Genomic DNA, 22,776 nt, shown 5'->3' with positions numbered 1-22,776 from the left:
GATCCTCTATACTCTCACTTTGTGGACTAACCTGTCACACACTAGCAAAGTTTGTGTGTTTGTTATTTCCGTAATGGACCCTTTTCACATTTTCTGGGTTCTCAGAAGCAGAATTCATCATAGTTGGGTAAACTTTAATAGTGGTGAACAGGAGATGACAGCAAATATAATTTTTGTATTCCCATTTGCTCCAATAGCAAAAGAAAAAATCCATGATAGTGTTTCCACAACTTTATAAAATAGGAAAAAAATCATAGGCTACTACAGTCTGGAGAGAGAATTGTGTGAAATTTGCTGTCACTCCTTTGGCTATTCTATTAAAAACACTCTCGCAGCAGTTAATTAGATTTTGTTTTGTTTTTGTCATTTACTGCAAATAAAGCCTGTAAATAAAGCTGTATTTGAATCACTTACCTCTGCTCTCCTTGCCTGAATCCTGACAGGTAACTGTGAGACAGTCAACACAGTCTGAGAGAAGGGTCCATTGTAACTGTTTTTTATTTCAAAATGGTTCAGAGCCCAAATGGAGGTTAATTGGCTGAGTTTTAGTATTTTATTTTATTAGCATGCAACAGTTAAAATATATATATATATATAAACAAATGTGTGTATATATACAGTATATTACATTGCAGTGGGACAAAGACAGACAACAAAACTTGTTGTAGACTACTATTTTACTGAAAATCCTAAAGGCAGCTGTTTAATGGTAGGTTGTGACAAGGTCTTTGGGGCATGAGGGTTGTTGGGCCACAAAATGTCAGTTCAGATCAATTTCTTTGCACAATTTATAATGCTTTTCACAATGCATAGTTTTAAAGTAGCTTAACAAAGGCTAGTGCCTTTGTAACAATGTTCACTATAATGCTAGAAGGAAGAAGACGGGTCGGCTTGACTGAGACTTGTATTTTTATTTCACAATCAGCAGATCACACAAAAAAACATAAATCCGCACTGTGAGCGCTTCTCATAACTCAGTTTTTAACTCTTTCCACCAGAGCTTTCTCATTCCTTAAAATCTTTCCACCAGTGCTCTCCAGAGCGTGCTCAGTGCTGGTGGTGTCTTACGAGTCTCAATTAGACCCTCTCTCTCGCTTGTCATCTCCCAGGTGGCTTTATAGGCTACCGTCTCTTCACGCCAATTACTGAAACAAGACACAGGTGTTTGTCATTTCCACTGCTTGTCTCCCTATTCTCTCTCCCGTCACAGACATCGCTGAAGGAATTTTTTTTATATATATTTTTGTAGATTTGTATGTGCTTACAAAAGAAACTAAGTTTCAAAAATAGATCAGGGGCCTCATTTATAACCGTTGAGTACGCACAAAACCAGTAAAAACAGGCCCTGAAAGAGGCGTACGCCACTTCCGACAAATAAGTTGTGAAAAACAAACTTGATGGGAAAATTTGCGCACCTGCTTGCAAACTCTGACCCATACGAACATTTTGGAGACGGAGCAGTTTGGAAACACCGATGGTGAGCTGGAGTTAAATGTCTTTTTGGTCACTTTTAGACAGAACATTTTAAGAAAATTATAATTCATAGTTGTAAGTTAAACATTCAAATTCATCGATTTAATGAAACCTGTTAAGTTGCAAACATTATTTTGTTGAGTTCTGTTGACATTATAATGTTGATCACTACATTTACTTAATAGTGTGTGTAATTTAAACTAAAATTTCTGCCTTAAAGGATTTTTGTTCAAAATTAAGTTGTTGTAACAATGAAATTGTCTTGATAACTTTGGAAACTGGATAGTGGATTTCTAGTTCCTATAGTGTGCTTTGCATAGTATTGAATAAGGAGAATACATTTTGTAATTAAGTGTTATTTTATTTGTTTTTAATGAAGAGAAAAAAAACATGTTAGTGTTTATTGCTGTTATGTTTGACATTTAAAAGAGTTTCTGAAATTTTTGTGGTTACCATTGTGCTGAAGAGTATTGTGCATGAAGGTAAACACTATTTACACAAGCAATGACTGTGCTAATGTCAGTGATAAGTAATATCTTTCTTATTAATTAAATTCACGTGCTAAATCAGTTACATTTGGCATGTGCTATGAAAGCAGTGTATTTTAAATAAAATAGGTAAGATTAATTGGTTCCAGGGCTACAACTCAAATAAATGGAACTATAAGTAATCACCTTAAAGGGACAATGTGTAGTTTTTTAGGTATCTTATTATCTAAAATCAATATTTTTATTCATAAATATGTCCTCAATGGTGTAAAAATACCTATGCCAATGATCTGACTTATCCTCATAAACGAAGAATTTATAACAAACAAATAACAAACCTGTTCACCCGAAGGAAAACTCGATGAAGTGCTATTAGAAGACATCCTGTCATAGCTTTTTGGTACATAACGGCTACCGTAGATGCAACACGAATTTGAAAAAGCGAGGCGCTGGAGAGCACTATTCGTTTGAATGCAAAATACAATTTCACTGCTAGATGGGAGAAATTCCTACACAATGTCTCTTTAAAAATAATTGTGTTCATGCTACAAATTATTAAGTTCCTCTAATTCAATGCTGTTTGTTGGTTGAACATAATTTCATTACAAGTTGTCATAATAAAAAAAAAAAAACTAATGCAAACTGTCACGTAAATTATTATTATTTTTTTTTTGAGCCAACACATTGTTTTAGTGTGTGGTCAGAATCTCCCAAAGAGAGCATTTCAGGAAAGATGCTAGGTCCGAGCTGGCCAAAAAGGAGCAACTAGCAATAGGCAAACTCCCTTTTGCACGACTCTGGCCAGAAAACCCGGGAGCTGAGGGATTGAGGAAAAGGCGTAAAATGAAGCACTCTGCCACGTTTGTAGGCTACCATGGAATCCAGTCCTAGTGGAGCTAGAGGTATGAGAGAAAACCAGAGGGGACAGTGGGTCGACTCCTCGGTGGCGAACAGATCCACTTTCTCTTTGCTGAACCTCCAGGTGGAGTCTCCAATCCCTGGGTCTCAGCACATGCCTCGACAGATTGTCCTCTTCCACATTCAAATGCCCTGGAATATAAACTACTCTAAGTGATAGCAGTCTGCCTTGAGCCCAGAGTAACATCAGCATCATCAGCCTGAACAGGGAGCAAGAACACAGACAGACTACTGACTACTGTAGAAGACTACTGACATGTTGTCTGTCAGCATTAACACATGTTAGCCTCTCAGATCTGGGAGAAAATATTTTAGAGCCAGAAATAAAACCTTCATCTCAAAGCAATTTAAGAGCCAAAGATCTTCCATGATCGCCCCCCAGCCAGTGAAGCAAGCATCTGTAGTCACTGTCTTGCGGCGACCACATGCCTCTAGTGTGGGACCCAAAGTGAGAAACTAGGGGTCCCCCCACATAGAAAGGGAACAAAGTCCTCTGTACATTACCCTTATCTTTTTCAATGGGTTGCATGATGGGTGGAACCCTTTGCCTTTTAGCCACAGCTAAAAAGGTCTCTTGTACAGATGCTGCCATAAGGCCCAATAACCTCTGAAACTGGCAGAAATGAATCTCCTGACCTAGCTTGAAGTCCTTCACAGTGACAACGAGGGAGTCGACTCGAGCGTGAGAAACAGTGGCGGCTGCTGGTCTTTCAAAGAGGGGAAGCTCATTTTCGGCCTACATCATAAAAATTGTCCATTTATTTATACGTAAATTCTGCCCAACGTTCCTTTTCAAGAAAATGCTCTTTGACCCTATATCGTTCCAACTAGGCATCTTTTCCAGTGACTTGACCAGTGTCCTCTCAATGGCCAGCAAAGCTAGGTATAATTGTATAAATGTAATAATATAATAAAGGTATAAATAATAATATAATAAAGTATAATAATAATAATAATAATAATAATAATAATAAAGTATAATAATAATAATAATAATAATAATAATAATAATAATAATAATAATAATAATAATATATAGGCTATTTTTTAATTATTTTAATAATTATTTTTTTTAATTATTACTAATAATATTATAAAAAATATAATAGGTTAAGTAATAATATAATAAAGGTATAAATGTATAATTGTGTGAAATGTATTATGAAAAATGGCTAGCAATTTCGACAAGCAAATACCAACAAAGAGGTAGCAACAGTTTGTCTTTTGACTATCACTTGAAAAATCCGCGATGGGACTGAGCTCCAATAGCTTCAGCGGCAGCGACTTTTTATTGTATGAAATCGCTGTCAATCAAAAGGAGATGCAGCCCCTCCAATCATCACGCGGAAGCCTGGAGTCCGGGCCAGCCCACTCCTCATTCACCCCCAGAGATGCTGAGCGTCCGTGGGCGGGACATAATCGCAGCATTTATTCAATGACCGTCTAGTTTCGAAGCGCTGAAAAAAACTGTTCAGAGCAGCCCCATTGAAGTCAATGGACGCTGGGCTTCAACAGGGAAATTCACTGTCTGTGACGCTACGGGAATGTATGAGAAGGAAATCGAGTCAGCCGACCTGCTGTATGTAGCTGATTCTGAACGAACTCGTCTTTGAGATTAACGTTTTCTAACGCATTTTTAGTCAATAAAATGTTAACACAATAGTACATATTTGACCATTATTTTTTTTGACATTATAGGGGAAGCCGAGCTTCCCTTGCAGTCTTAAAGAAATCCCCACTGGTGAGAAACCATACCACCCCCAGAAAAATCTCAATGCCGAACCACTACCTCTTCCAACTTGGTCAATACGAGCCAGTCGTCGATGTAATTGTGCATGTGAATGCCTTGGAGTCACCTGACCATCCTTTTGGCCAATCAAGTTTGGCGTTTTCACACCTGCTTTCAACACCGGCTCACGCAAAAGCGTTTCAATAGCGTCAGCGTCATGACGCAGCATCAAGTTTCATTTAAAAGGAAACTCAAGATAGCTAATCATGCAAACCAGACTAATCTAAAAAGATAATTTCTAAACATGCCTCATTATATTGATACAAGATAACCTAAAATGGGTTTATTAGGGCTGTTTAAAGCCCTGTACAAACAGAAGATTTCAAAAATATATATATATATTTTTTTCTTATGAGTTAGGTCTTTAGGGCATTTGTTCATAAAAATAAAATCAATAAAAATGAATTAGTGCTAGATAGTACAGTATCTCTCTGCATGGACATTTTGTTTAAAATTCATGTACTGGTTGTTTTCTATGACAGGCAGGTTTTGCACCGCCCATTAAAATGCACTGTCTAGCTGTTTCTTCAGAGTGCATCATTGTATCCGAGGCACTGACAAGAAGAATCATGTCACTTAAACCTTTTAAAATCTTTATATTGATGTGTGGATTTTTTTCCCGATTCCACGCCATCGGTGAGTCTCACTTTAACCAATTGATCATATCAAAAACTCTTCTCTCTTTTGCTGTTTTTATTTTACTCACAACATACACTAATTAGAAATTGATAAACTATGATAAATTATGGAATGATTTAATAATGTTATTTAATAACTATTTAAAAAAAAACATTTAAACATTATAATTTATACAGTACAGTAATCTGTAGGTTTCACAATCTCCATTGTCAACCAATTTAAATTAAATATCTATTTAAAGATAACGGTTTAATTCAAAACGAATTAACTAAAGTAAAAGATAAAGTTGAACTTTACATGTTGAACATTACATGACAGCAGATAAACATGTCTGTGTGTCAATGTCAGCATACAGTATATACTGTAGCCTCTCTTTGTTTAAATGTTTTGAAAATTCTGATGAATACATATTGTATTTATGGAAAGTCCTCAGATTATGTATAGCACACTTTGTGTTTTGTCCTGCAAGGTTTATTTTATGTAATTGTTGTAATTGTAATTGTTTTTTATCCTACTCAGCATTTCAAACTGCCCCAAAGGAAGGTTAGTAGAGAGCAAAAATATTGTAAAAGTAACAGTACATTTTGTTATAAATGTAGGAAAGATACACACCATTTCTCACAATTGGTTCTAATACTCTATCTTCCAAAGTTCAGCGTGGCGTTGATGTGTCTTTGCGATGCGAGGTCTCTTTCCTGTCTGAATCCTCAACATTGCAGTGGGAGAGAGATGGAGAACCAACATCCAACACCACTCTACTGTACAACAACTCTGCTTACATCATTTTACACACCGTTGATGAACACAATCAGGGCAAATATTACTGTAGATTAATGGAAGATGGAAATGTATCAACGGTTAGGATTCACACGCTTAATGTCAGTTCAAGTAAGTATATTTTAAAATTATTATGTGCAGAAGTCATCTCAAATAAAAAAAAAAAAAAAAACTTTAGGCCTACCCTAGTGAAATTTTTTTATACTTATGCACAATTTATTTGAATGTACTTTAGTTGAACTATAATGTATTTGTGGCACACTATAACTTAGTTTACTTAACGTCTGTTAAATTGGAACTAATTTTGTATACTAAAATGCATTTTAGTCCAAAAGCAGTGGTGAAGTTCAACTAAATATGTATTAAATATACATATTTGTTTGTGCTAAAGTGGAACTATTCCAAGTGTACTTAAGTACACTTTAAATATGTACTCTTGTATTTAAGTTTTGAAATATATTCACTCAGTATAAACTTCAAATGTATTTTGGTGACATTACAATTGTAATTCAATTACACTGTGAGTGTTGAACATACATTAATATTATACTGATAACAAACTGAGGTCATACTTTTAGTGCTTTTAAAACACATTGCAATGGCATTCCATATAAACTTGAAGTGTGCTCATGGCATTATTATTGTTTGCTTCAAATACAATAAAGTAGCCTAAACTTTATAAATAATAAAATTTTACAGACACCCCAAAGTATACCAGTAACTCACTTATTCGGAGAACATTAGTCAGACAATGGGAACAGATACAGTATATGTAAATTGAATGTAGGAAACATAAGCGTACTCGGTTAACCAGTTGCGCCACCACGCAAAACTGGGGTTACTTTGCATTCTTTCTATACTGTTACAAGTACTGCTATAAGCAAACATATTTTTCCATAAATGACAGCACAAATTATATGGATTTAAAGACTGCGAATCGCCAAGATAAGTCTCAATATAGGCACAGTAGAAAATACTGGCATGAAAATAAACTTGAAACGGCCTGTATAGAACACCAAAGTGCTTTAAACTTGAAGTTGTTGAAGAAATAAAGCCAGCAGACACAACATTAAACTTTACCTTGTAACACCTGCTTTTAAAAACATGATGTTGCATAAAGAATTAAGGGACCAGAGACTTCCACGTTTCAATGAGCCAAGTGTATTAGCCTAATTAGTGTTTTAATATCACTATATATATATATAGTATGATCTCTGTATAATATCAGTCTTTAAATGCAAGATATTTAAAGTGTACCTAAAGTATACTTGCAATTGTTCCACTTTAGCACAATCAAATATATCTTTAGTTGGACCTCAGCACTATTTCCGGAAAACTACAGAGCATTAAGAACAAAATTAGTTGTTCCAATTTAGCAGACTTTAAGTATATAAATTTAGTATGTCAAAAGTACAATTGCAGGGTATTTATATTAAGTACATAAATATAAATGTATTTAAAAAAAATAATACATTTTAGTACATTAAATTTCACTAGGGTATAAAGACAGTGCTTTTCAGAAATATGTTTAAAACTGAAATGTATGTAATCACTGAAATTCACCATGTTACCTATTGTCTTTCCAGATTCATATAATGGAAATAATAAAATGAATACCATTTACAGACAAAGCTCTAATAATAGTGACGTATCACTGATCTGCAAGTCTAAAAATGAATACCATAGATGGAAGTGGACCTGGGAGCCGAGGCCTAATTCAGAGACTGATCTGATAGCAGTTGAAAAAGGAAGCAAAGTTCAAGTTAAAGGACCAATTAAACCAGGAAGACTTTCTTCAAACACATACAATAGTCAATCGTTTATCTTTCACATCTCACCTGTGAACTTCAATTTTAGTGGGACATACAGGTGTATTACAAATACTGGTATCTACAAAACCACAATGCTACACACCATCAGAGGTTTGCAAATATCAATCAGTCAATCAATCAATAAAAATAAATACATTGATTTTTCAGCTACATTTTGCTCATCAGTACATTTGTTCATTGCATTTAAAAGTTAATTGATGTTGTTGTTGATTTCAGTCTCAGTGGAGCCCCCTGATGGTGTGTTGAGGAATCAGTCAGTGAATCTTACCTGTGAAGTTTCTGAAGTGACTGATTCAGTGACGCTGGTCTGGCTCAGGATGGAGGGGAACAGAGGAGTGCTGGGAAAACAGCAAATTATGACTGAGAAAAACAACAAGTTACAACTCACAGTGAATCTGTCCAGCAGTGAAACAGAGCACTGGCAGTGTGCAGTTTTTACTGAGGATACACTCAGAGCTCTGGCTCCTATAACAATCAGTCTTTCCTCATCAACAGAAACCTCAACTGTACCATACCAAGGTAATAAATTAACCATTAAGTTTACGTACTAGCATACAAATAGTGAATTGTCACTGTGTAGTCATGATGCTGGGCAGTGTTGGTGTATTATCTGACTCCATAATGTTTCTGCAGAAGATATCTTGACACAGGAAAGTCATCTACAGAACGTGATCATCGTGGTGTGTGTTGTCATTGGTACTGTGCTGATTCTGCTGCTGGGACTTCTAGTTTTTAAATGTCAGCGAAAAACAGGTGAGCTGATCTCAGAGACAGTATGAGGAGGAGAAGATGCTCCATAGAAAAATAAACGGGACAAATTGTTACACTCAATGTGGCAGCTGGATAATTGTCTTGACTTTCAGTTACAAAAGCGAATTGACTTTTTAAAGAGACATTAGCCTGTTTTTTGTAACTACTCTATATGCATTCTTAATAAGTCGATAAGCCTGAAAGAAACAGATTTTATCATGATTTGGGCTGTCTCCATACAAGTAGATTGGAGCTTGTATAGGCCTACCTTTTTTGCACACTGTCAGAAATAGGGGTACAGTAGGAGTCCATTTCTGTTCCCCAAGGTACAATCTACACTAATGTACCCCATAGGGCTTATTATTGGACCTCAAGGTACATATATGTACCTTTCTCAAAAAGCATTAAAAGGTACATATGTACCGTTTCTTTTAAAGGTTAAGGTACAATATTGTACCCTTGAGGGTACAGCCCCAGTGACAAGCCATTGTACCCCTAAAGGTACAATTATGTACTTTATTTTCTGAGAGTGCATGTATAGCAAATATTTAATAAAATGGCTGCTAAATCAATAGGCTTGTCTTAAAGAGACATTAGCTTATCTGCACATTATTAACCTCTGTGTGTTCTTTACAATGACAAATATGCTAACTCCGTGACTGTTTTCCAGGAGATGACAGCTGGTTTAAAACCAATCCTGCAAGTTCAGAGGTCAGCTGAAAACATGTTCTTTCATAAACATTTCAGACTGTCATTTTGATTTGCCAATGATACATGTGTTGTTTGTGATTTACAGTAAAAGTACACTCTTTAAGCTTGTATATCTCAATATCTACAGGATATGGACTGCAGTACTACAGTCATCTATTCAGCTACAGCACAATGAGTCATCACTCTGGATAAATCATGTACAGAACCTTGTATTTCTTTTTTTTAATTATCATCATTGAATGGAACTGAAGACATCAAATGAATCTTGTATTAATAATAACAAGCTAGTCATGCATTATTTTGGTATGATAGAAATTAATTAAGAGTAATAAAGCTTGTTCTGCTCAAGTGAGATTGTGAGTGTGCTCTATCTGTAAGTAAAGGGCCGTTGGGTTTATTTTCATAGGAGAAAACAAATGCCACAAACATCATCATCAAAGTAAAATCAGACTTGAATCAATATGTTTGCATACCAGAAAGAAACCTTCATGTGGTTTCATGACACGCAATTCTGCTAAATGTTGCAACGTATTTCCTGGTATGGAAAAAGCTAAGATGTTTTGGTAACACTTTATTTTAAGGTGATGTAGTTACACGTTACTACATGTACTTACTAAAGTAATAACAGTAAATTATGCATAACTGCAAGTAACTAACTCTAACCCAAACCCTAATCCTAACCGTAACACTATAGCATATGTAGTTATTTAATATAACTCAGTACTCATTTGAATAAGTACAATTTAACTACGTCACCTTCATAAAAGTGTAACTGATTTTTTTTTTTAGCTTTTAGCTCAACCAAAAGTAAGAATGCAAAAAGAAAATACTTAACTGCAAGCATTTTAAACGAGGACATTCATAAAAATAAATGTAAAATGATTGCATTCCCTGTGTGAACTGAAGCCTATAAAAGTCATTTCTATTGCTAATTTTGAGATATTAAATTTTATCAGGCACATTTGACTCTGTGAAGGCAAGGGATTTAATAAAAAAACAAAAACGGTAACACTTCAGTTTAGAATCCAATTCACACTATTAAAGTTGCTTATTAGCATACATAATACTAGGATATTGGCTGTTTAGTAGCCTACTTATAAACCACATATTAATGCCTTATTCTGCATGACCATATTCTATGTCCCTTAATCCTATACCCATAAAATACCTAAACTTAACAACTACCTTACCATCTAATAAGCAGTACTTAGGAGTTGATTGAGGTAAAAGTCATAGTTAATAGTAAGTTAATATTTAGAATCGGACCCTGAGTGTGACCTAAAAAAACAAAAACAATAATAATGTTTCTTATGCCTCTTGTCTAACTATAACCACCTCAGACCAGCACTCAGAACTGGAACACGAAGCAAAAGTTCAAAAACTGTCGTTTTTTTTATTATTATTCTTTTAATTTATTTCTGTTCTATTCAAATTAATTTTTGTACATTTTATTAAATTCATTTTTATTGCCAAAATCTATAGTTTGGTATTATTGTTTCCTTATATATAGAATTGCATAATTTACTGTACTGTTCATTGAAAAGCCTATAAAGAAGGCTGTTTAGTGGCAGGTTTTGACAAGGTTTTTGAGGCATGGGGGTTGTATATCAGTTCAGTTCAATTTATTTACACAATTTATAATGATTTTCACAATACATTGTTTATAGCTTAACAAAAGCTAGTGCCTTGAAAAAGCCCAGCAAACAATAGACAGTGGTCATTTTAAATATTTTGTAGAGTTGTACTGCATGTGCCTTACAAATAAACTAAGTTCCAAAAATAGACCTCAAAAACGCTGGTTGTGAGTTTATATCACACTTTAGATCACAGATACGTGTGCCTGAGAGAAACCTCAAGATAGTTCAGTTTAGCAATTCATTTCCTGCACTGGAAATTAGATAATCGTGAAAACCAGACTAATCTAAAAAAAATAAAATAATGTTTTTCACATGTCCAACTTGTTTTATTTTATTGATGCAAAATAACCTAAAATGGGTTTATTAGAGCTGTTTAAACCATGTACAAACAGAAGATTTCAAAAAACATGATTTCTTTTTTATGAGTTTGATTTTTAGAAATTTGTTCAAACTTCTAAATGTAATTAATGCTGCAAAATAAATTAGTGCTAGATACAGTGTCACTCTGCATGGACATTTTGTTTAAAATTCATGTGCTGGTTGTTTTCTATGACAGACAAATTTCTGAATATTGCACCGCCCATTAAAATGTACTGGCTAGTTGTTTCTTCAAACTCTTCAGAGTGCATCATTGTATCCGAGGCACTGAAAAGAAGAATCATGCCACTTAAACCTTTTAAAATCTTTTTATTGATGTGTGGATTTTGTTCCCGATTCCACGGCATCGGTGAGTCTCACTTTAATCAATTAATCATATCAAAAACTCTTCTCTCTTTTGCTGTTTTTATTTTACTCACAACATACACTAATTAGAAATTGATAAATTATGGAATGATTTAATAATGTTCAAACTATTTAAAAAAAAAAACGTTTAAACATTATAATTTATACAGTACAGTAATCTGTAGGTTTCGTAATCTCCATTGTAATCAAATTTAAATTAAATATATATTTAAAGATAACGGTTTAATTTAAAAAAAAATAACTAAAGTAAAAGATAAAAAATATCACTCATACACACTCACAGGCACATACATCTACTGAAGTTGAACATTACATGACAGCAGATACTTAAACATGTCTGTGTGTCATTGTCAGTGATCAACAACCTGACAATCCAAAAAAAAAAAAAAAAATTGTATTTATAAAGCATACAGTATATACTGTAGTCTCTCTTTGTTCAAATGTTTTGAAAATGCTGGTGAACATATGTTGTATTTATGGAAAGTCCTCAGATGATGTATAGCACACTTTGTGTTCTGTCCTGCAAGGTTTATTTTATGTAATTGTTGTAATTGTTTTTTATCCTACTCAGCATTTCAAACTGCCCCAAATGAAGGTTAGTAGACAGAAAAAATATTTTAAAAGTAACTCAATTTTGTTATAAATGTAGGAAAGATACACAACATTTCTCACAATCGGTTCTAATACTCTATCTTCCAAAGTTCTGCGTGGCGATGATGTGTCTTTGCGATGCGAGGTCTCTCTCCTGTCTGAATCCTCAAAATTGCAGTGGGAGACAGATGGAGAACAAACATCCAACACCACTCTACTGTACAACAACTCTGCTTACATCATTTTACACACCGTTGATGAACACAATCAGGGCAAATATTACTGTAGATTAATGAAAGATGGAAATGTATCAACGGTTAGGATTCATACGCTTAATGTCAGTTCAAGTAAGTATATTATTTTATATTAAATCTGTGGTGTATGCCTAAATAATAAAGATCTAAAATATTTTCATTAAGAATACTGCAAGTTAATATAATTAATAATTAATAATGTGCAAAAGTGTTTGTCTTTAAAAGACAGTGCTTTTCAGAAATATGTTTAAAACTGAAATGTACTAACTGAGATGTTTTCACTGAAATTCACCATGTTACATATTGTCTTTCCAGCTTCATATAATGTAAAAAATAAAATGAATACCATTTACAGACAAAGCTCTAATAATAGTGACGTATCACTGATCTGCAAGTCTAAAAAGGAATACGACAGCTGGAAGTGGACCTGGGAGCCGAGGCCTAATTCAGAGACTGATCTGATAGCTGTTGAAAAAGGAAGCAAAGTTCAAGTTAAAGGACCAATTAAACCAGGAAGACTTTCTTCAAACACATACAGTAGTCAATCGTTTATCTTTCACATCTCACCTGTGAACTTCAATTTTAGTGGGACATACAGGTGTATTACAAATACTGGTATCTACAAAACCACAATGCTACACACCATCAGAGGTTTGCAAATATCAATCAGTCAATCAATCAATAGTAATAAATACAAAGATTTTTCACTTACATTTGGTCATCAGACATCCAAAGCTGTATAATTTTGAATATTTGTTCAGTGCATTTAAAAGGTAATTGATATTTCAGTCTCAGTGGAGCCCCCTGATGGTGTGTTGAGGAATCAGTCAGTGAATCTTACCTGTGAAGTTTCTGAAGTGACTGATTCAGTGACGCTGGTCTGGCTCAGGATGGAGGGGAACAGAGGAGTGCTGGGAAAACAGCAAATCATGACTGAGAAAAACAACAAGTTACAACTCACAGTGAATCTGTCCAGCAGTGAAACAGACCCGCTGCACTGGCAGTGTGCAGTTTTTACTGAGGATACACTCAGAGCTCTGGCTCCTATAACAATTAGTCTTTCCTCATCAACAGAAACCTCAACTGTACCAAACCAAGGTAAAATCTTTAACCATTAATATACAGTACTTTTCACCTTATCGCGGAAAAAAAGTATGCTCAAAATGTACAATGTATAGCTCATCTTCAAATGATCCTGATAGAGAAAAATCAACAAATGAATTTAATTATATTAATTTAATTTAATTTAATTTAATTAATATAAATAAAGTCTCTATTTTCTTTTAGAATTCAACAAATATGCAAAGGCTATTGTATCCTCTGTTTTGGCTCTGTGTGCTGGGATTCTGCTTGGAGCTCTATTGTATTACCTTTACAGAAAACGAATGTCAGGTAAAAACCATCTGTGTATCTGTATTTTCTGTCTTTTCACAGTACATGAGGGAATCACTTCTTTCTTTCTTTCTTTCTTTCTTTCTTTCTTTCTTTCTTTCTTTCTTTCTTTCTTTCTAAACAACTCTTGCTGTATTTGCAATTCTTTCAGTGCACTCGGACCCTCAGGAGTCTGAACCAGTCTATATCAATATCAGCCAAATGAGGAAAGACAGAGGTATTCAAATCGGCTAAATATATTTCATTTCATATAGCCTATCCATTAGCTGCAAGCTATGTTTACTATTTTACTGAAATAACTTAACAAATTTCCCCCCCAAAAATGAAGGTCTGGTTTTCTTCTTCCTCCAGTAGAGTGCAGCAGCACACTGGGAAACAGAGAAAAGAGTCCTGAAATGTATCGCCATATAAGAAGAAACAGATATGGTACGATTTTTTACATCCTAGAATTCCAAAATGTCATCTCAACTCAACATCATCTCATAAAGATCTTTTTCTGCAGAAAAAACGAACATAAATAAAAGAGATGAGGTAAGTGCAGATGTTTATTAATATGTTACAGTCCAAAACAGTATATTATATAATGTTGTTCATTTAATGTGCTGCCAATTGTGATTGTCATTTTCCCAAAATAATTTTATTTGCTGTTAATTTGTCTCATCTCTCCACAGACACCAGCTACATCAGACAATGTGACATACGCAACCATTTATTTCAACAAATCCAGGTTCCAGACTTAAAGATATAACTTCCCCACGCTGTCATGAAAATCTAAACGAGAGATAATTGTGTCATTTATTCATATACCCCCAGTTTCACAGACAAGGCTTCAGCTTAGTCTCACACTAAAATGCATGTTTGAGCTGTTTTAACTGAAAGCAACTTGCACTGTCATATCTATGTCACTGCCATTGTTTTGTCTCAAGATGCACACCAGTAATGTTTTTTTCTAAGGCATGTTTATAAGCTAAATGTCCTAATTGAACTAAGGCCTAATCCTGTCTGTGAAACCAGGTCATAGTGTTTTATTTATACGAGCCTCAAACTATTGTCTCATGGAGAAAGTATTATCACTTTCTAAATTAAACAGCAGATGGCGCTGTCTGATTACAAACTATAATCTGAGACTGTTTCGTGGTGTGAGAAACACACCTAACTGCCTTCTGTACACTACCACAAATAATAATCTGTCAGACTGAAACTGGATAATTGCATTTCTTGATTAATTTTGAGTGGAGTCACATTTTTACAAGCATCAACTAAATAGCCTACTATTATTATGACTTAGCATTTGTTATAGCCTAATATTATAGCATCTTTCATACAAGTGCATGTACGCTGGTGAAATGGCCATTTGATGGCACTGTTTGAAAACATACTTGAAATATAATGATAATAAAAAAAAGTGTAAGTACAAAAAAGGAAAATGCAGTTACACATCCTCTTCTCTCTCGCTCTCTCTGTCTGTCACTTTCATCCTCCTGGAATCCACCCAGAACATGCTGCTTCAATGTACTTCAATCTAAAACACAAAAGTGTGGGGGGGAAAAAAGTAGTTTGAATAGGATGTCTTTATGGACGAGGGATAACGCTCCACACTAACTCAAGGTTGCTCTGCTTTGTATAAATGCGTGTCTTTATTTAAACGTGGGGGGATTTTTAAACGCTTCTCAAGGTCTGCTAAGTAGAACCATTGAGTGATGAATTACAGTATGACAGCATCAAAATGTTCATAAACGATGTTCTGTGGGGAGGGAAAGGCAGATGTTGACAGAATAGGCTGCGTTTAGAAAAAAAATATATAACCAAGGTTAACACATGCTCTGACTCACATCTTTGTCACCAAAATGTAGGCGTCAGATAATCCCATTTTATTAAGGTCTTGACCACATCATGCAGTAAAGACGCATTACAAGGAGCACCATAAATACGGTCAAGATGGGTAGAATCTTATCCAAAGTCTTACTTTCAACTACTGACAATCACAGCACCTTTTTAGCTTTTCTGCTCTGCTTAATCTCCTTCACTTTGAATTAATATGTTCTAAAATCGCTTTATTCTGTCCATCACTCCAAACACTTCAGCTGTTTCTGCCCACACACACACACACACACACACACACACACACACACACACACACACACACACACACACACACACACACACACACACACACACACACACACACACACACACACACACAAATTGGTGGTTTTGGTGTCTCTGCATCCATTTAAAGCTATATGGTAAACTACACACCATTACCTGTCCTATCTAAAATATACTGTTTCTGCTGTGCTGAGCAACACTAGAAGAAATTCATAGCCACAAAGCACTGCTCACATCAAACATATTCCACTGCGAATGCAACCCATCTGCGAATGCCCTGAAACTACATACACTTCTATATTTTATGTCAGACTCACATTATGTTATAATGTTACAAAATCCTGCACCACTTCTAATACTTTTAGCAGCACTTTGAGGAGTAGGAAAATACAAGCAAGTTAAATAAACAAACGATATTACTGATAGTAGTTCAGACAGATATTCCAGTGGCTCCATTTTTATGCAAGCTCACATTTTTCATTCATATGGTTGGGGATGAAGGATAACATGCAAATGTCAGAATGTAGATTGTGAGGAAGAAAAAAAGAATAATATCCAGAATGTAACCCTCAATATTGAATCTGAGTTATAGATTTCATTGCTTTATAGTCTCATTAGATCATAAAGCAATGAAATATATAACTGTGGCCTATATAACTATAATTTGCCACATTATAAAATGTAAAAAAAAAATCAACATTAGTCATGATTGGATTTAGGTGATTTGAGCCAAAAATGATCAAAATCATGTCAATCTAAAACTCAATGGGAATCCTACATAATATATTGCTTGAGCAAGTGCATGCTTTTTATTTCATTAAAACTAGCATTCTGTATCTCCAAGCCTGATGAAACCATTTTAGACAAGCTTAAATTTACAAGCGGGTTAATGCTGGATACATGCTGGTGTGGAACAGTATAGCAATGCGTTGACCAACAAAAATGCTGGTCAAACTGTATGAGGCTGGTTGCCCAATGGAGACTTGCTGGTTAAGACACTTGGTAGGGACACTAGCAGTATTTTTCCCCCTTTTTTCAAAATCTTGAGGTCACCCATGCTTTGCATAACAATGCGTGGTAGTCAGAAATGTAATGACAGAATATGAAAAACTGATATTCAGAAATTCTGAGCAAGTCAAACTAGATTCTCAACAGCCGAAGAGGATTTAGCAGTGCTTGCATACGGCTGATAAGGTACGCCTTGGGATGTCTATGGCACCAGATGTCTGTTGTCTGGGTTTCTCACGTGCAGATACATTCCTGGGGCATGAATCTTGAGTATGTTGGAGGAAATGTGTCCTTGTGAATCTATTATTCTTTTGTAATGGAACAAGAGCCCTGTCGCTGAACGGCTGTTGTTACGGAGAACAAGCCTTTATTGTCGGAGCTTCGCTAATATGCTAATTAACGAGTGCAAAGAGAGCGGAAAACCAGTATGAATAGAGAGGACCGAACCTGATCTACGAGTTTAATCAGACGCGTTGCAGCATTTTATTAGTGTAAATAATGTCATGCAGCATTTCACCTGCTTTTTACGGCCACATAATATTTGCACGTTGCCTATATAAGTACTGATATAAAATGGTGAGTTTCAGGGGGGAAAACACAGTGTTTGAGCACGCAGTGAAGTGTAGCTCGCTGGCAGACAGTGAGAGAGTGAATGAGAGCACAGGGGATGCTGGGATACTGGGACTCGAGGCTGATGCGTTATGATGGACATGTCGCTGACTCTGTCTGCCCCCACTGAAAAGGAACTTCCAGGAACAGCACACCTCCTTTTGGAATAGAATGCTCCTGATAGTACATTCAGGCTACTTCCTATTCCTATAAGATAGAAAGGAGGGAATGCGGTCAAAATCTTAATGTTAAACAGGGAATAGTAGTTTCACATCAGCACTAAAGGGCATGTTTGCTCTAATGTCTTGTGTTACTGAACATGGAAAGGTCAAAGAGGCTAGTGTGACATTTCATTAGCAGTTTTGTTTTTAGAATTCAGGATTTTAGGAACTATACAGTGTTTCATAAGAGGAAAATGCTTCATTTTATCACATTTATATTAAGACCAAGTGTTTCTTCTTTAATAACCAGTTTCCATTTGACATAACTGAGACAAAAATCACCTTGAGATAATGAGAATGACACAGCAACTTGAGGTATACAATGTCACTGAAAATGTGAACACATATTTTAAAGATTCAGATATCATGATGTCCAGGGATCATATACATGTTCATCTTTAGAGACCAATGCCTGATATCCAACAGATTCAATAGTGTTAGTGAGATGCAGACAGACTAGCTCTCCTTGAGTAGCGGTTAAGCTAGGACACAGCAGGGTCGATGACGTGGAGACGCCACTGCAACACATGTGTGAATAGCTTATGAGCCTGTTGTGTAACGGGGTCTCTGAGCTGCAGTCTCAAACACAGCAAGACACACACACGTTGGGTTTCCATGTTTTATGGGGACATTCCATAGACATAATGATTTTTATACTGTACAAATTGTATATTCTATCTCCTAACCCTAACCCTACCCCTAAACATACCCACCACAAAACGTAGGGTATACTTGTAGCACACACACATTAGCCTTGGTACTTGAATTATTGCTGTGAGCCAGGAAGTGCATCAACACACTCTCTTTGAGTTCACTACATTTATTACAGAGGAAGCAGTTGATGTACTTTACTGTATACTAATTACTTAATGCAGAGTATGCTTGGAATATTAGACTACTTTTACCATTTTTTTTTTTTTTTTTTTTGGCATTATGCTGTATGTAAAGTAGATGTGCTACTAAAAATGCTACATCCCATAATGATTGCATACTGCATAATGCAAAAAAAAAAAAAATGTTATAAAAATGTAACTTTACCTTCCATTTTAAGAATGACGACTGAATAAGTGGTATCGGCCGCAAATCTGAACTTCTTCTTGATTTGAATATTTAATCTGACCAAATCTATTCAAAATTGGATTAAAGATGCAAAACGACACTTGTTTTCATAATAAATGGCATTTACTTCATCAAAAATGCAATACGAAGTAATTGTGTGAAAATATAACACAGTTTAGTTTGAAATGATTATTACAGCATTGCATAAAATTAGGAAATGTGCAGTATATATTCTGTAGTATGCTATTTTTCCACTTCAAACACACCCTGATTGAAGTTAATGAAGTTTATTTATTTATTCATTCATTTATTTTAGAAATATAAATGTGCATTACTAAGTTATACCTTGTAAGCCAAAGTTACACTGACATTGGATGTTAAAATTGGATATTTGATCAATCATAAGAGTAATTACAGCCAAAATGAGAGGCGTGTGAGACTATAATTATGATGAGCATATCCTAGCCTACTGTTAATATTGCTTTCCTCAATTCTAGTTCGCTCTATTACGAGCTCTCTTGCGGCGACAAAGGTTCATTCATTGCACAGATAAAGCGCTGGACAGAAAATCCTGTGCTAATTTTAGAGTCACTCCTCATCTTCCACATTCGCACTTTAATTTTAATTTAATGAGTTCACTTCCCTCCTTATCCAGCCCTTATGAAAAATATTTGCATACGGTCATCGGTTATTTCAAATGTGCCTCAGTTCTCATGATCTTTGAGAGTGATTTTGCATACATGGTACATGAAACATTGATCTGACTACCTCACTTACAATGTTTTTTAGTAGCTTTACTCTCTTTTGGGTTGTTTTACAGTTCAGTGGCTGCAAAAAATTTGCCCGCTGGACAAAGCTGCAGTTACGCAAAAGGCCGGTGTTTAGATCCTAAAGTGGAAGCGTGCTCCTCATGGCTGCTGTCTCTCCAGTGTCCTGCCGCTGAGGCTGTTATAATGATCAACTGTCAAACTGATGACGCAGCTTACCGGCATCTCAAGAGGTGGAAATGAATATTTAATGCCCTCTGCTATGTGGCCGCATTGTGGAATGGAACTGTTTGCTGTTAAGTGTTACGGGCCTATTATGTGTCATTAGGTGCTGGACTCTCTCTCCTCATTGTGTTCTCGTCTCCCCAGAGAATTGCATTCTTTTCCTCCTCCCATCAATCTGAGCATCCTATCTGTGCCTTCAACATCTCAGAATGTCCCATTCATCTGGCAGATCTGCGATTGATTGTTCTTTTCTCTGCTCCTTCTTCCTTCTCTGTGCGCCATCTTCTTTCTTGCGCTTGCTCGTTGATAAATGTTCAACATTTCAGTCTTTCTTTCTCTACCTTCCTTCTCTCCCTTTATCTATCCTCTCATCCCTGGCTTCTTTTCTCTAGTCGATGATTCCTTTTTGCCTTGTTTTCTGTGTCTGGACATATCTCCTCCTCTCCCTCTCTCTCCGTAATGGATTTTTCTCTGTCGGTAGGGCCTCTGTTACTCCTGAAGAGACTGCAGCAGACATGCTCTGTGGAAATGACTGGAAATTGATTTTCAGTGCAGGCTTGAGCACAGCCAGCTATTAAACGGGAACAGGATCCCTCATTAACATGAAACCTGAGGAAGTTAATGTGGAGCGAACTCTACGCGAGCAGGCAAAGGCGAGCTGCTCTGCTCGGCGTGATTGCAGAATATTGTGTTTATGGCGCTGAGAGTGAGTTTAGCACGTCTGCTCGTGTTGAGCGGTTTGTGTCTGAACGAGAGGCTTTTATGCAAACATTTGCCTTCCGTGCTGTTAACCCTCATGGTCTGTGTGTGGTCTGAGAGACCCCACGGCCATTTTAACAGTTTGAAAAAAATACTTAACACCTAAGTATCAGGTTGACACTTTTCATGGCTTTTCTTAATCATACAAGAAATTATTAGACAAAACTTAAAGGGATGGTTCACCCCAAAATTGCAACTCTGTCATCATTTCCTCACCCTCATGGTGCCCCAAAGCTGTATCACTTTCTTTCTTCTGCAAAACATAAAAGAAAATAGTTTGCTGGCAACCAGTTTTGGTAACCATTGACTTTCCACTGTGTGGAAAAAGAAAAAAAGAGACATTTCTAAAAACATCTTCCCTTGCGTTCAACAAAAATAAAAGTAATACAGGTTTGGAATGACATGAGGATGAAGAAATTATAACATAATTTTCATTTCTGGGTGAACTATCCCTTTAACATTCATCACATGTCCTCAATGGAAAACTGACAAAGGAACAGAAACATCACTTTACTGGAGAACATTTGTGAAAAGTTTTTTTTGTATAACATGGAGGATTTTTCAGCTTATCTCAGGTATATTTTACATTTAGAATAATATTATTTTTAGTAAATATATATTAACAAGTTGCTTTAGTGATATTACAAAACAATTGTTATTATGTTTTTGCTTTTATAATACCACAATATAAAACTGCACAATACAAATATGTTTTTTATACATTAAAACATATAACTGCCTTTGTATTTTAGAAAGTCTATCACAAGGGGACCATCATACAGTACTTGAGTACTTTTAAAACCCCTGATATAAATCTTCACTAATAATTGCCTGGGTTTTGATTAGGTCAACGAAACATGCAGTGTTAAAAGTATTCAAATGAGAAAATAAGTTGACATGCCATTATTATTGTCACACAAACAGCACTGAGATGTCTGACCCCCCAAACATAAAGAACATTGAGTAAATCTGAACAGTAAACAAGGTTTATAATAAACCAGGCAAAATTGACAGGGCAACATGAAAATGTCCACTAACATAAAGTGAGGAGGCGCATGAGGGAGAGAAAGCATGAGTGTGCTTGAAGTGCTTCCTTGCTTTTTGTGCGTTAATCAAATAACTAACCCTCTTGCTAATTTGATTTTGCCAAAGTAAAGCATCTGCATCGAGATAGACAGAGAGAGGGAGGGAGAGAGAGAGAGAGAGAGAGAGAGAGAGTGGTCAGGAGAGAGAGAGAGATGGAGAGACACAGAAGCATTTATAATTGGCACTACTCTTCCATCTGATAACATGCAGCCTGAATCAACAATAACAAACATAATGGCTTTTTGCGCACTGTTATTCTTGCCATCGTCTGAATTACATGCGATCGCCCCATTCCCCTTCTTCCCTCTTCCTCATGTACCTAATTTGTGTTTTTTTCTTTAATTTTGTGCCTAGCGGCTGAGTCATGATTAGACTGTGGCGAGGCTATTGTTAGCCGCAGGAGGGGCGCATGTACCACGCTGCTGTCACCATGCCAACACACACTCCACGGCAACAACAAGCAGCCGGGAGATCACTGTAGATGCTTTCTGATGATGAACCTCAGGGGCCCCCACCCCCTCCATGAGCTACATTAATGGACAAATTTCATCAAATGCCTCGTGTGTTTATGTTTTCCCTCACAGTGGCCCGGCATAAATCTGCAATGCTGATGTCTCGGCTCAGAGAGGGGAGCTCTGGGCGCACGGCGTCTCTTAAATACAACCCTGCTTAAGTATTCATTGCCGTGAAATATGCATATTGGAACGCAGTTTGCCAATTAGACCTGCGACTGTTCTTAGGGGGGTAATAAAACCTGCAGCTCTTGTGCCTGTAGCTGGTGGCGTCCTGCGGTGCGCGGTTCGGCTGATTGAAGATCAGGTGGTGCTGGGGGTGTTGGGTTCAGGTTGTCAAGCTTTTATTTTGCCATCCGTCACTCGGCCACCGATCAATAGCCCTCTTTAGGCCTCTCCGCTCACAGCGTGGACATACTACAGGTT

At 36.1% G+C, this 22,776-nt stretch overlaps 2 protein-coding genes across 4 annotated transcripts; both read left to right on the top strand.

Moving 5' to 3' along the window:
- Positions 1-5,229: 5,229 nt before the first annotated feature.
- On the top strand, positions 5,230-9,723 carry LOC311087963 (uncharacterized protein). Its single transcript, XM_084121501.1, has 8 exons — positions 5,230-5,304; positions 5,827-5,850; positions 5,959-6,195; positions 7,671-8,006; positions 8,133-8,435; positions 8,550-8,669; positions 9,337-9,377; positions 9,505-9,723. The coding sequence occupies exons 1-8, from the start codon at positions 5,238-5,240 to the stop codon at positions 9,550-9,552; spliced, it is 1,176 nt and encodes a 391-aa protein (XP_083977627.1). The 5' UTR covers positions 5,230-5,237; the 3' UTR covers positions 9,553-9,723.
- A 1,917-nt stretch (positions 9,724-11,640) lies between these two features.
- LOC311087959 (uncharacterized protein) lies at positions 11,641-15,411 on the top strand. Of its 3 annotated transcripts, none has more exons than XM_084121496.1 (10): positions 11,641-11,741; positions 12,330-12,353; positions 12,460-12,696; positions 12,919-13,254; positions 13,393-13,701; positions 13,891-13,995; positions 14,147-14,212; positions 14,347-14,421; positions 14,498-14,526; positions 14,667-15,411. In XM_084121496.1, the coding sequence occupies exons 1-10, from the start codon at positions 11,675-11,677 to the stop codon at positions 14,733-14,735; spliced, it is 1,317 nt and encodes a 438-aa protein (XP_083977622.1). In that variant the 5' UTR covers positions 11,641-11,674; the 3' UTR covers positions 14,736-15,411. The 3 variants fall into 3 exon arrangements, with proteins under 3 accessions (XP_083977622.1, XP_083977623.1, XP_083977624.1); XM_084121497.1 differs by having other exon boundaries at positions 11,644-11,741; positions 14,350-14,421; XM_084121498.1 differs by lacking the exons at positions 14,498-14,526; positions 14,667-15,411 and having other exon boundaries at positions 11,644-11,741; positions 14,324-14,421.
- The last annotated feature ends 7,365 nt before the right edge of the window (positions 15,412-22,776 follow it).

Source organism: Abramis brama (assembly GCF_963993115.1).
Source record: "Abramis brama genome assembly, chromosome: 8".
Classification (NCBI taxonomy): Eukaryota; Metazoa; Chordata; class Actinopteri; order Cypriniformes; family Leuciscidae; genus Abramis; species Abramis brama.
Note: the sequence above shows the minus strand (reverse complement) of the source record. Positions and strands in the feature narration are given on the sequence as shown.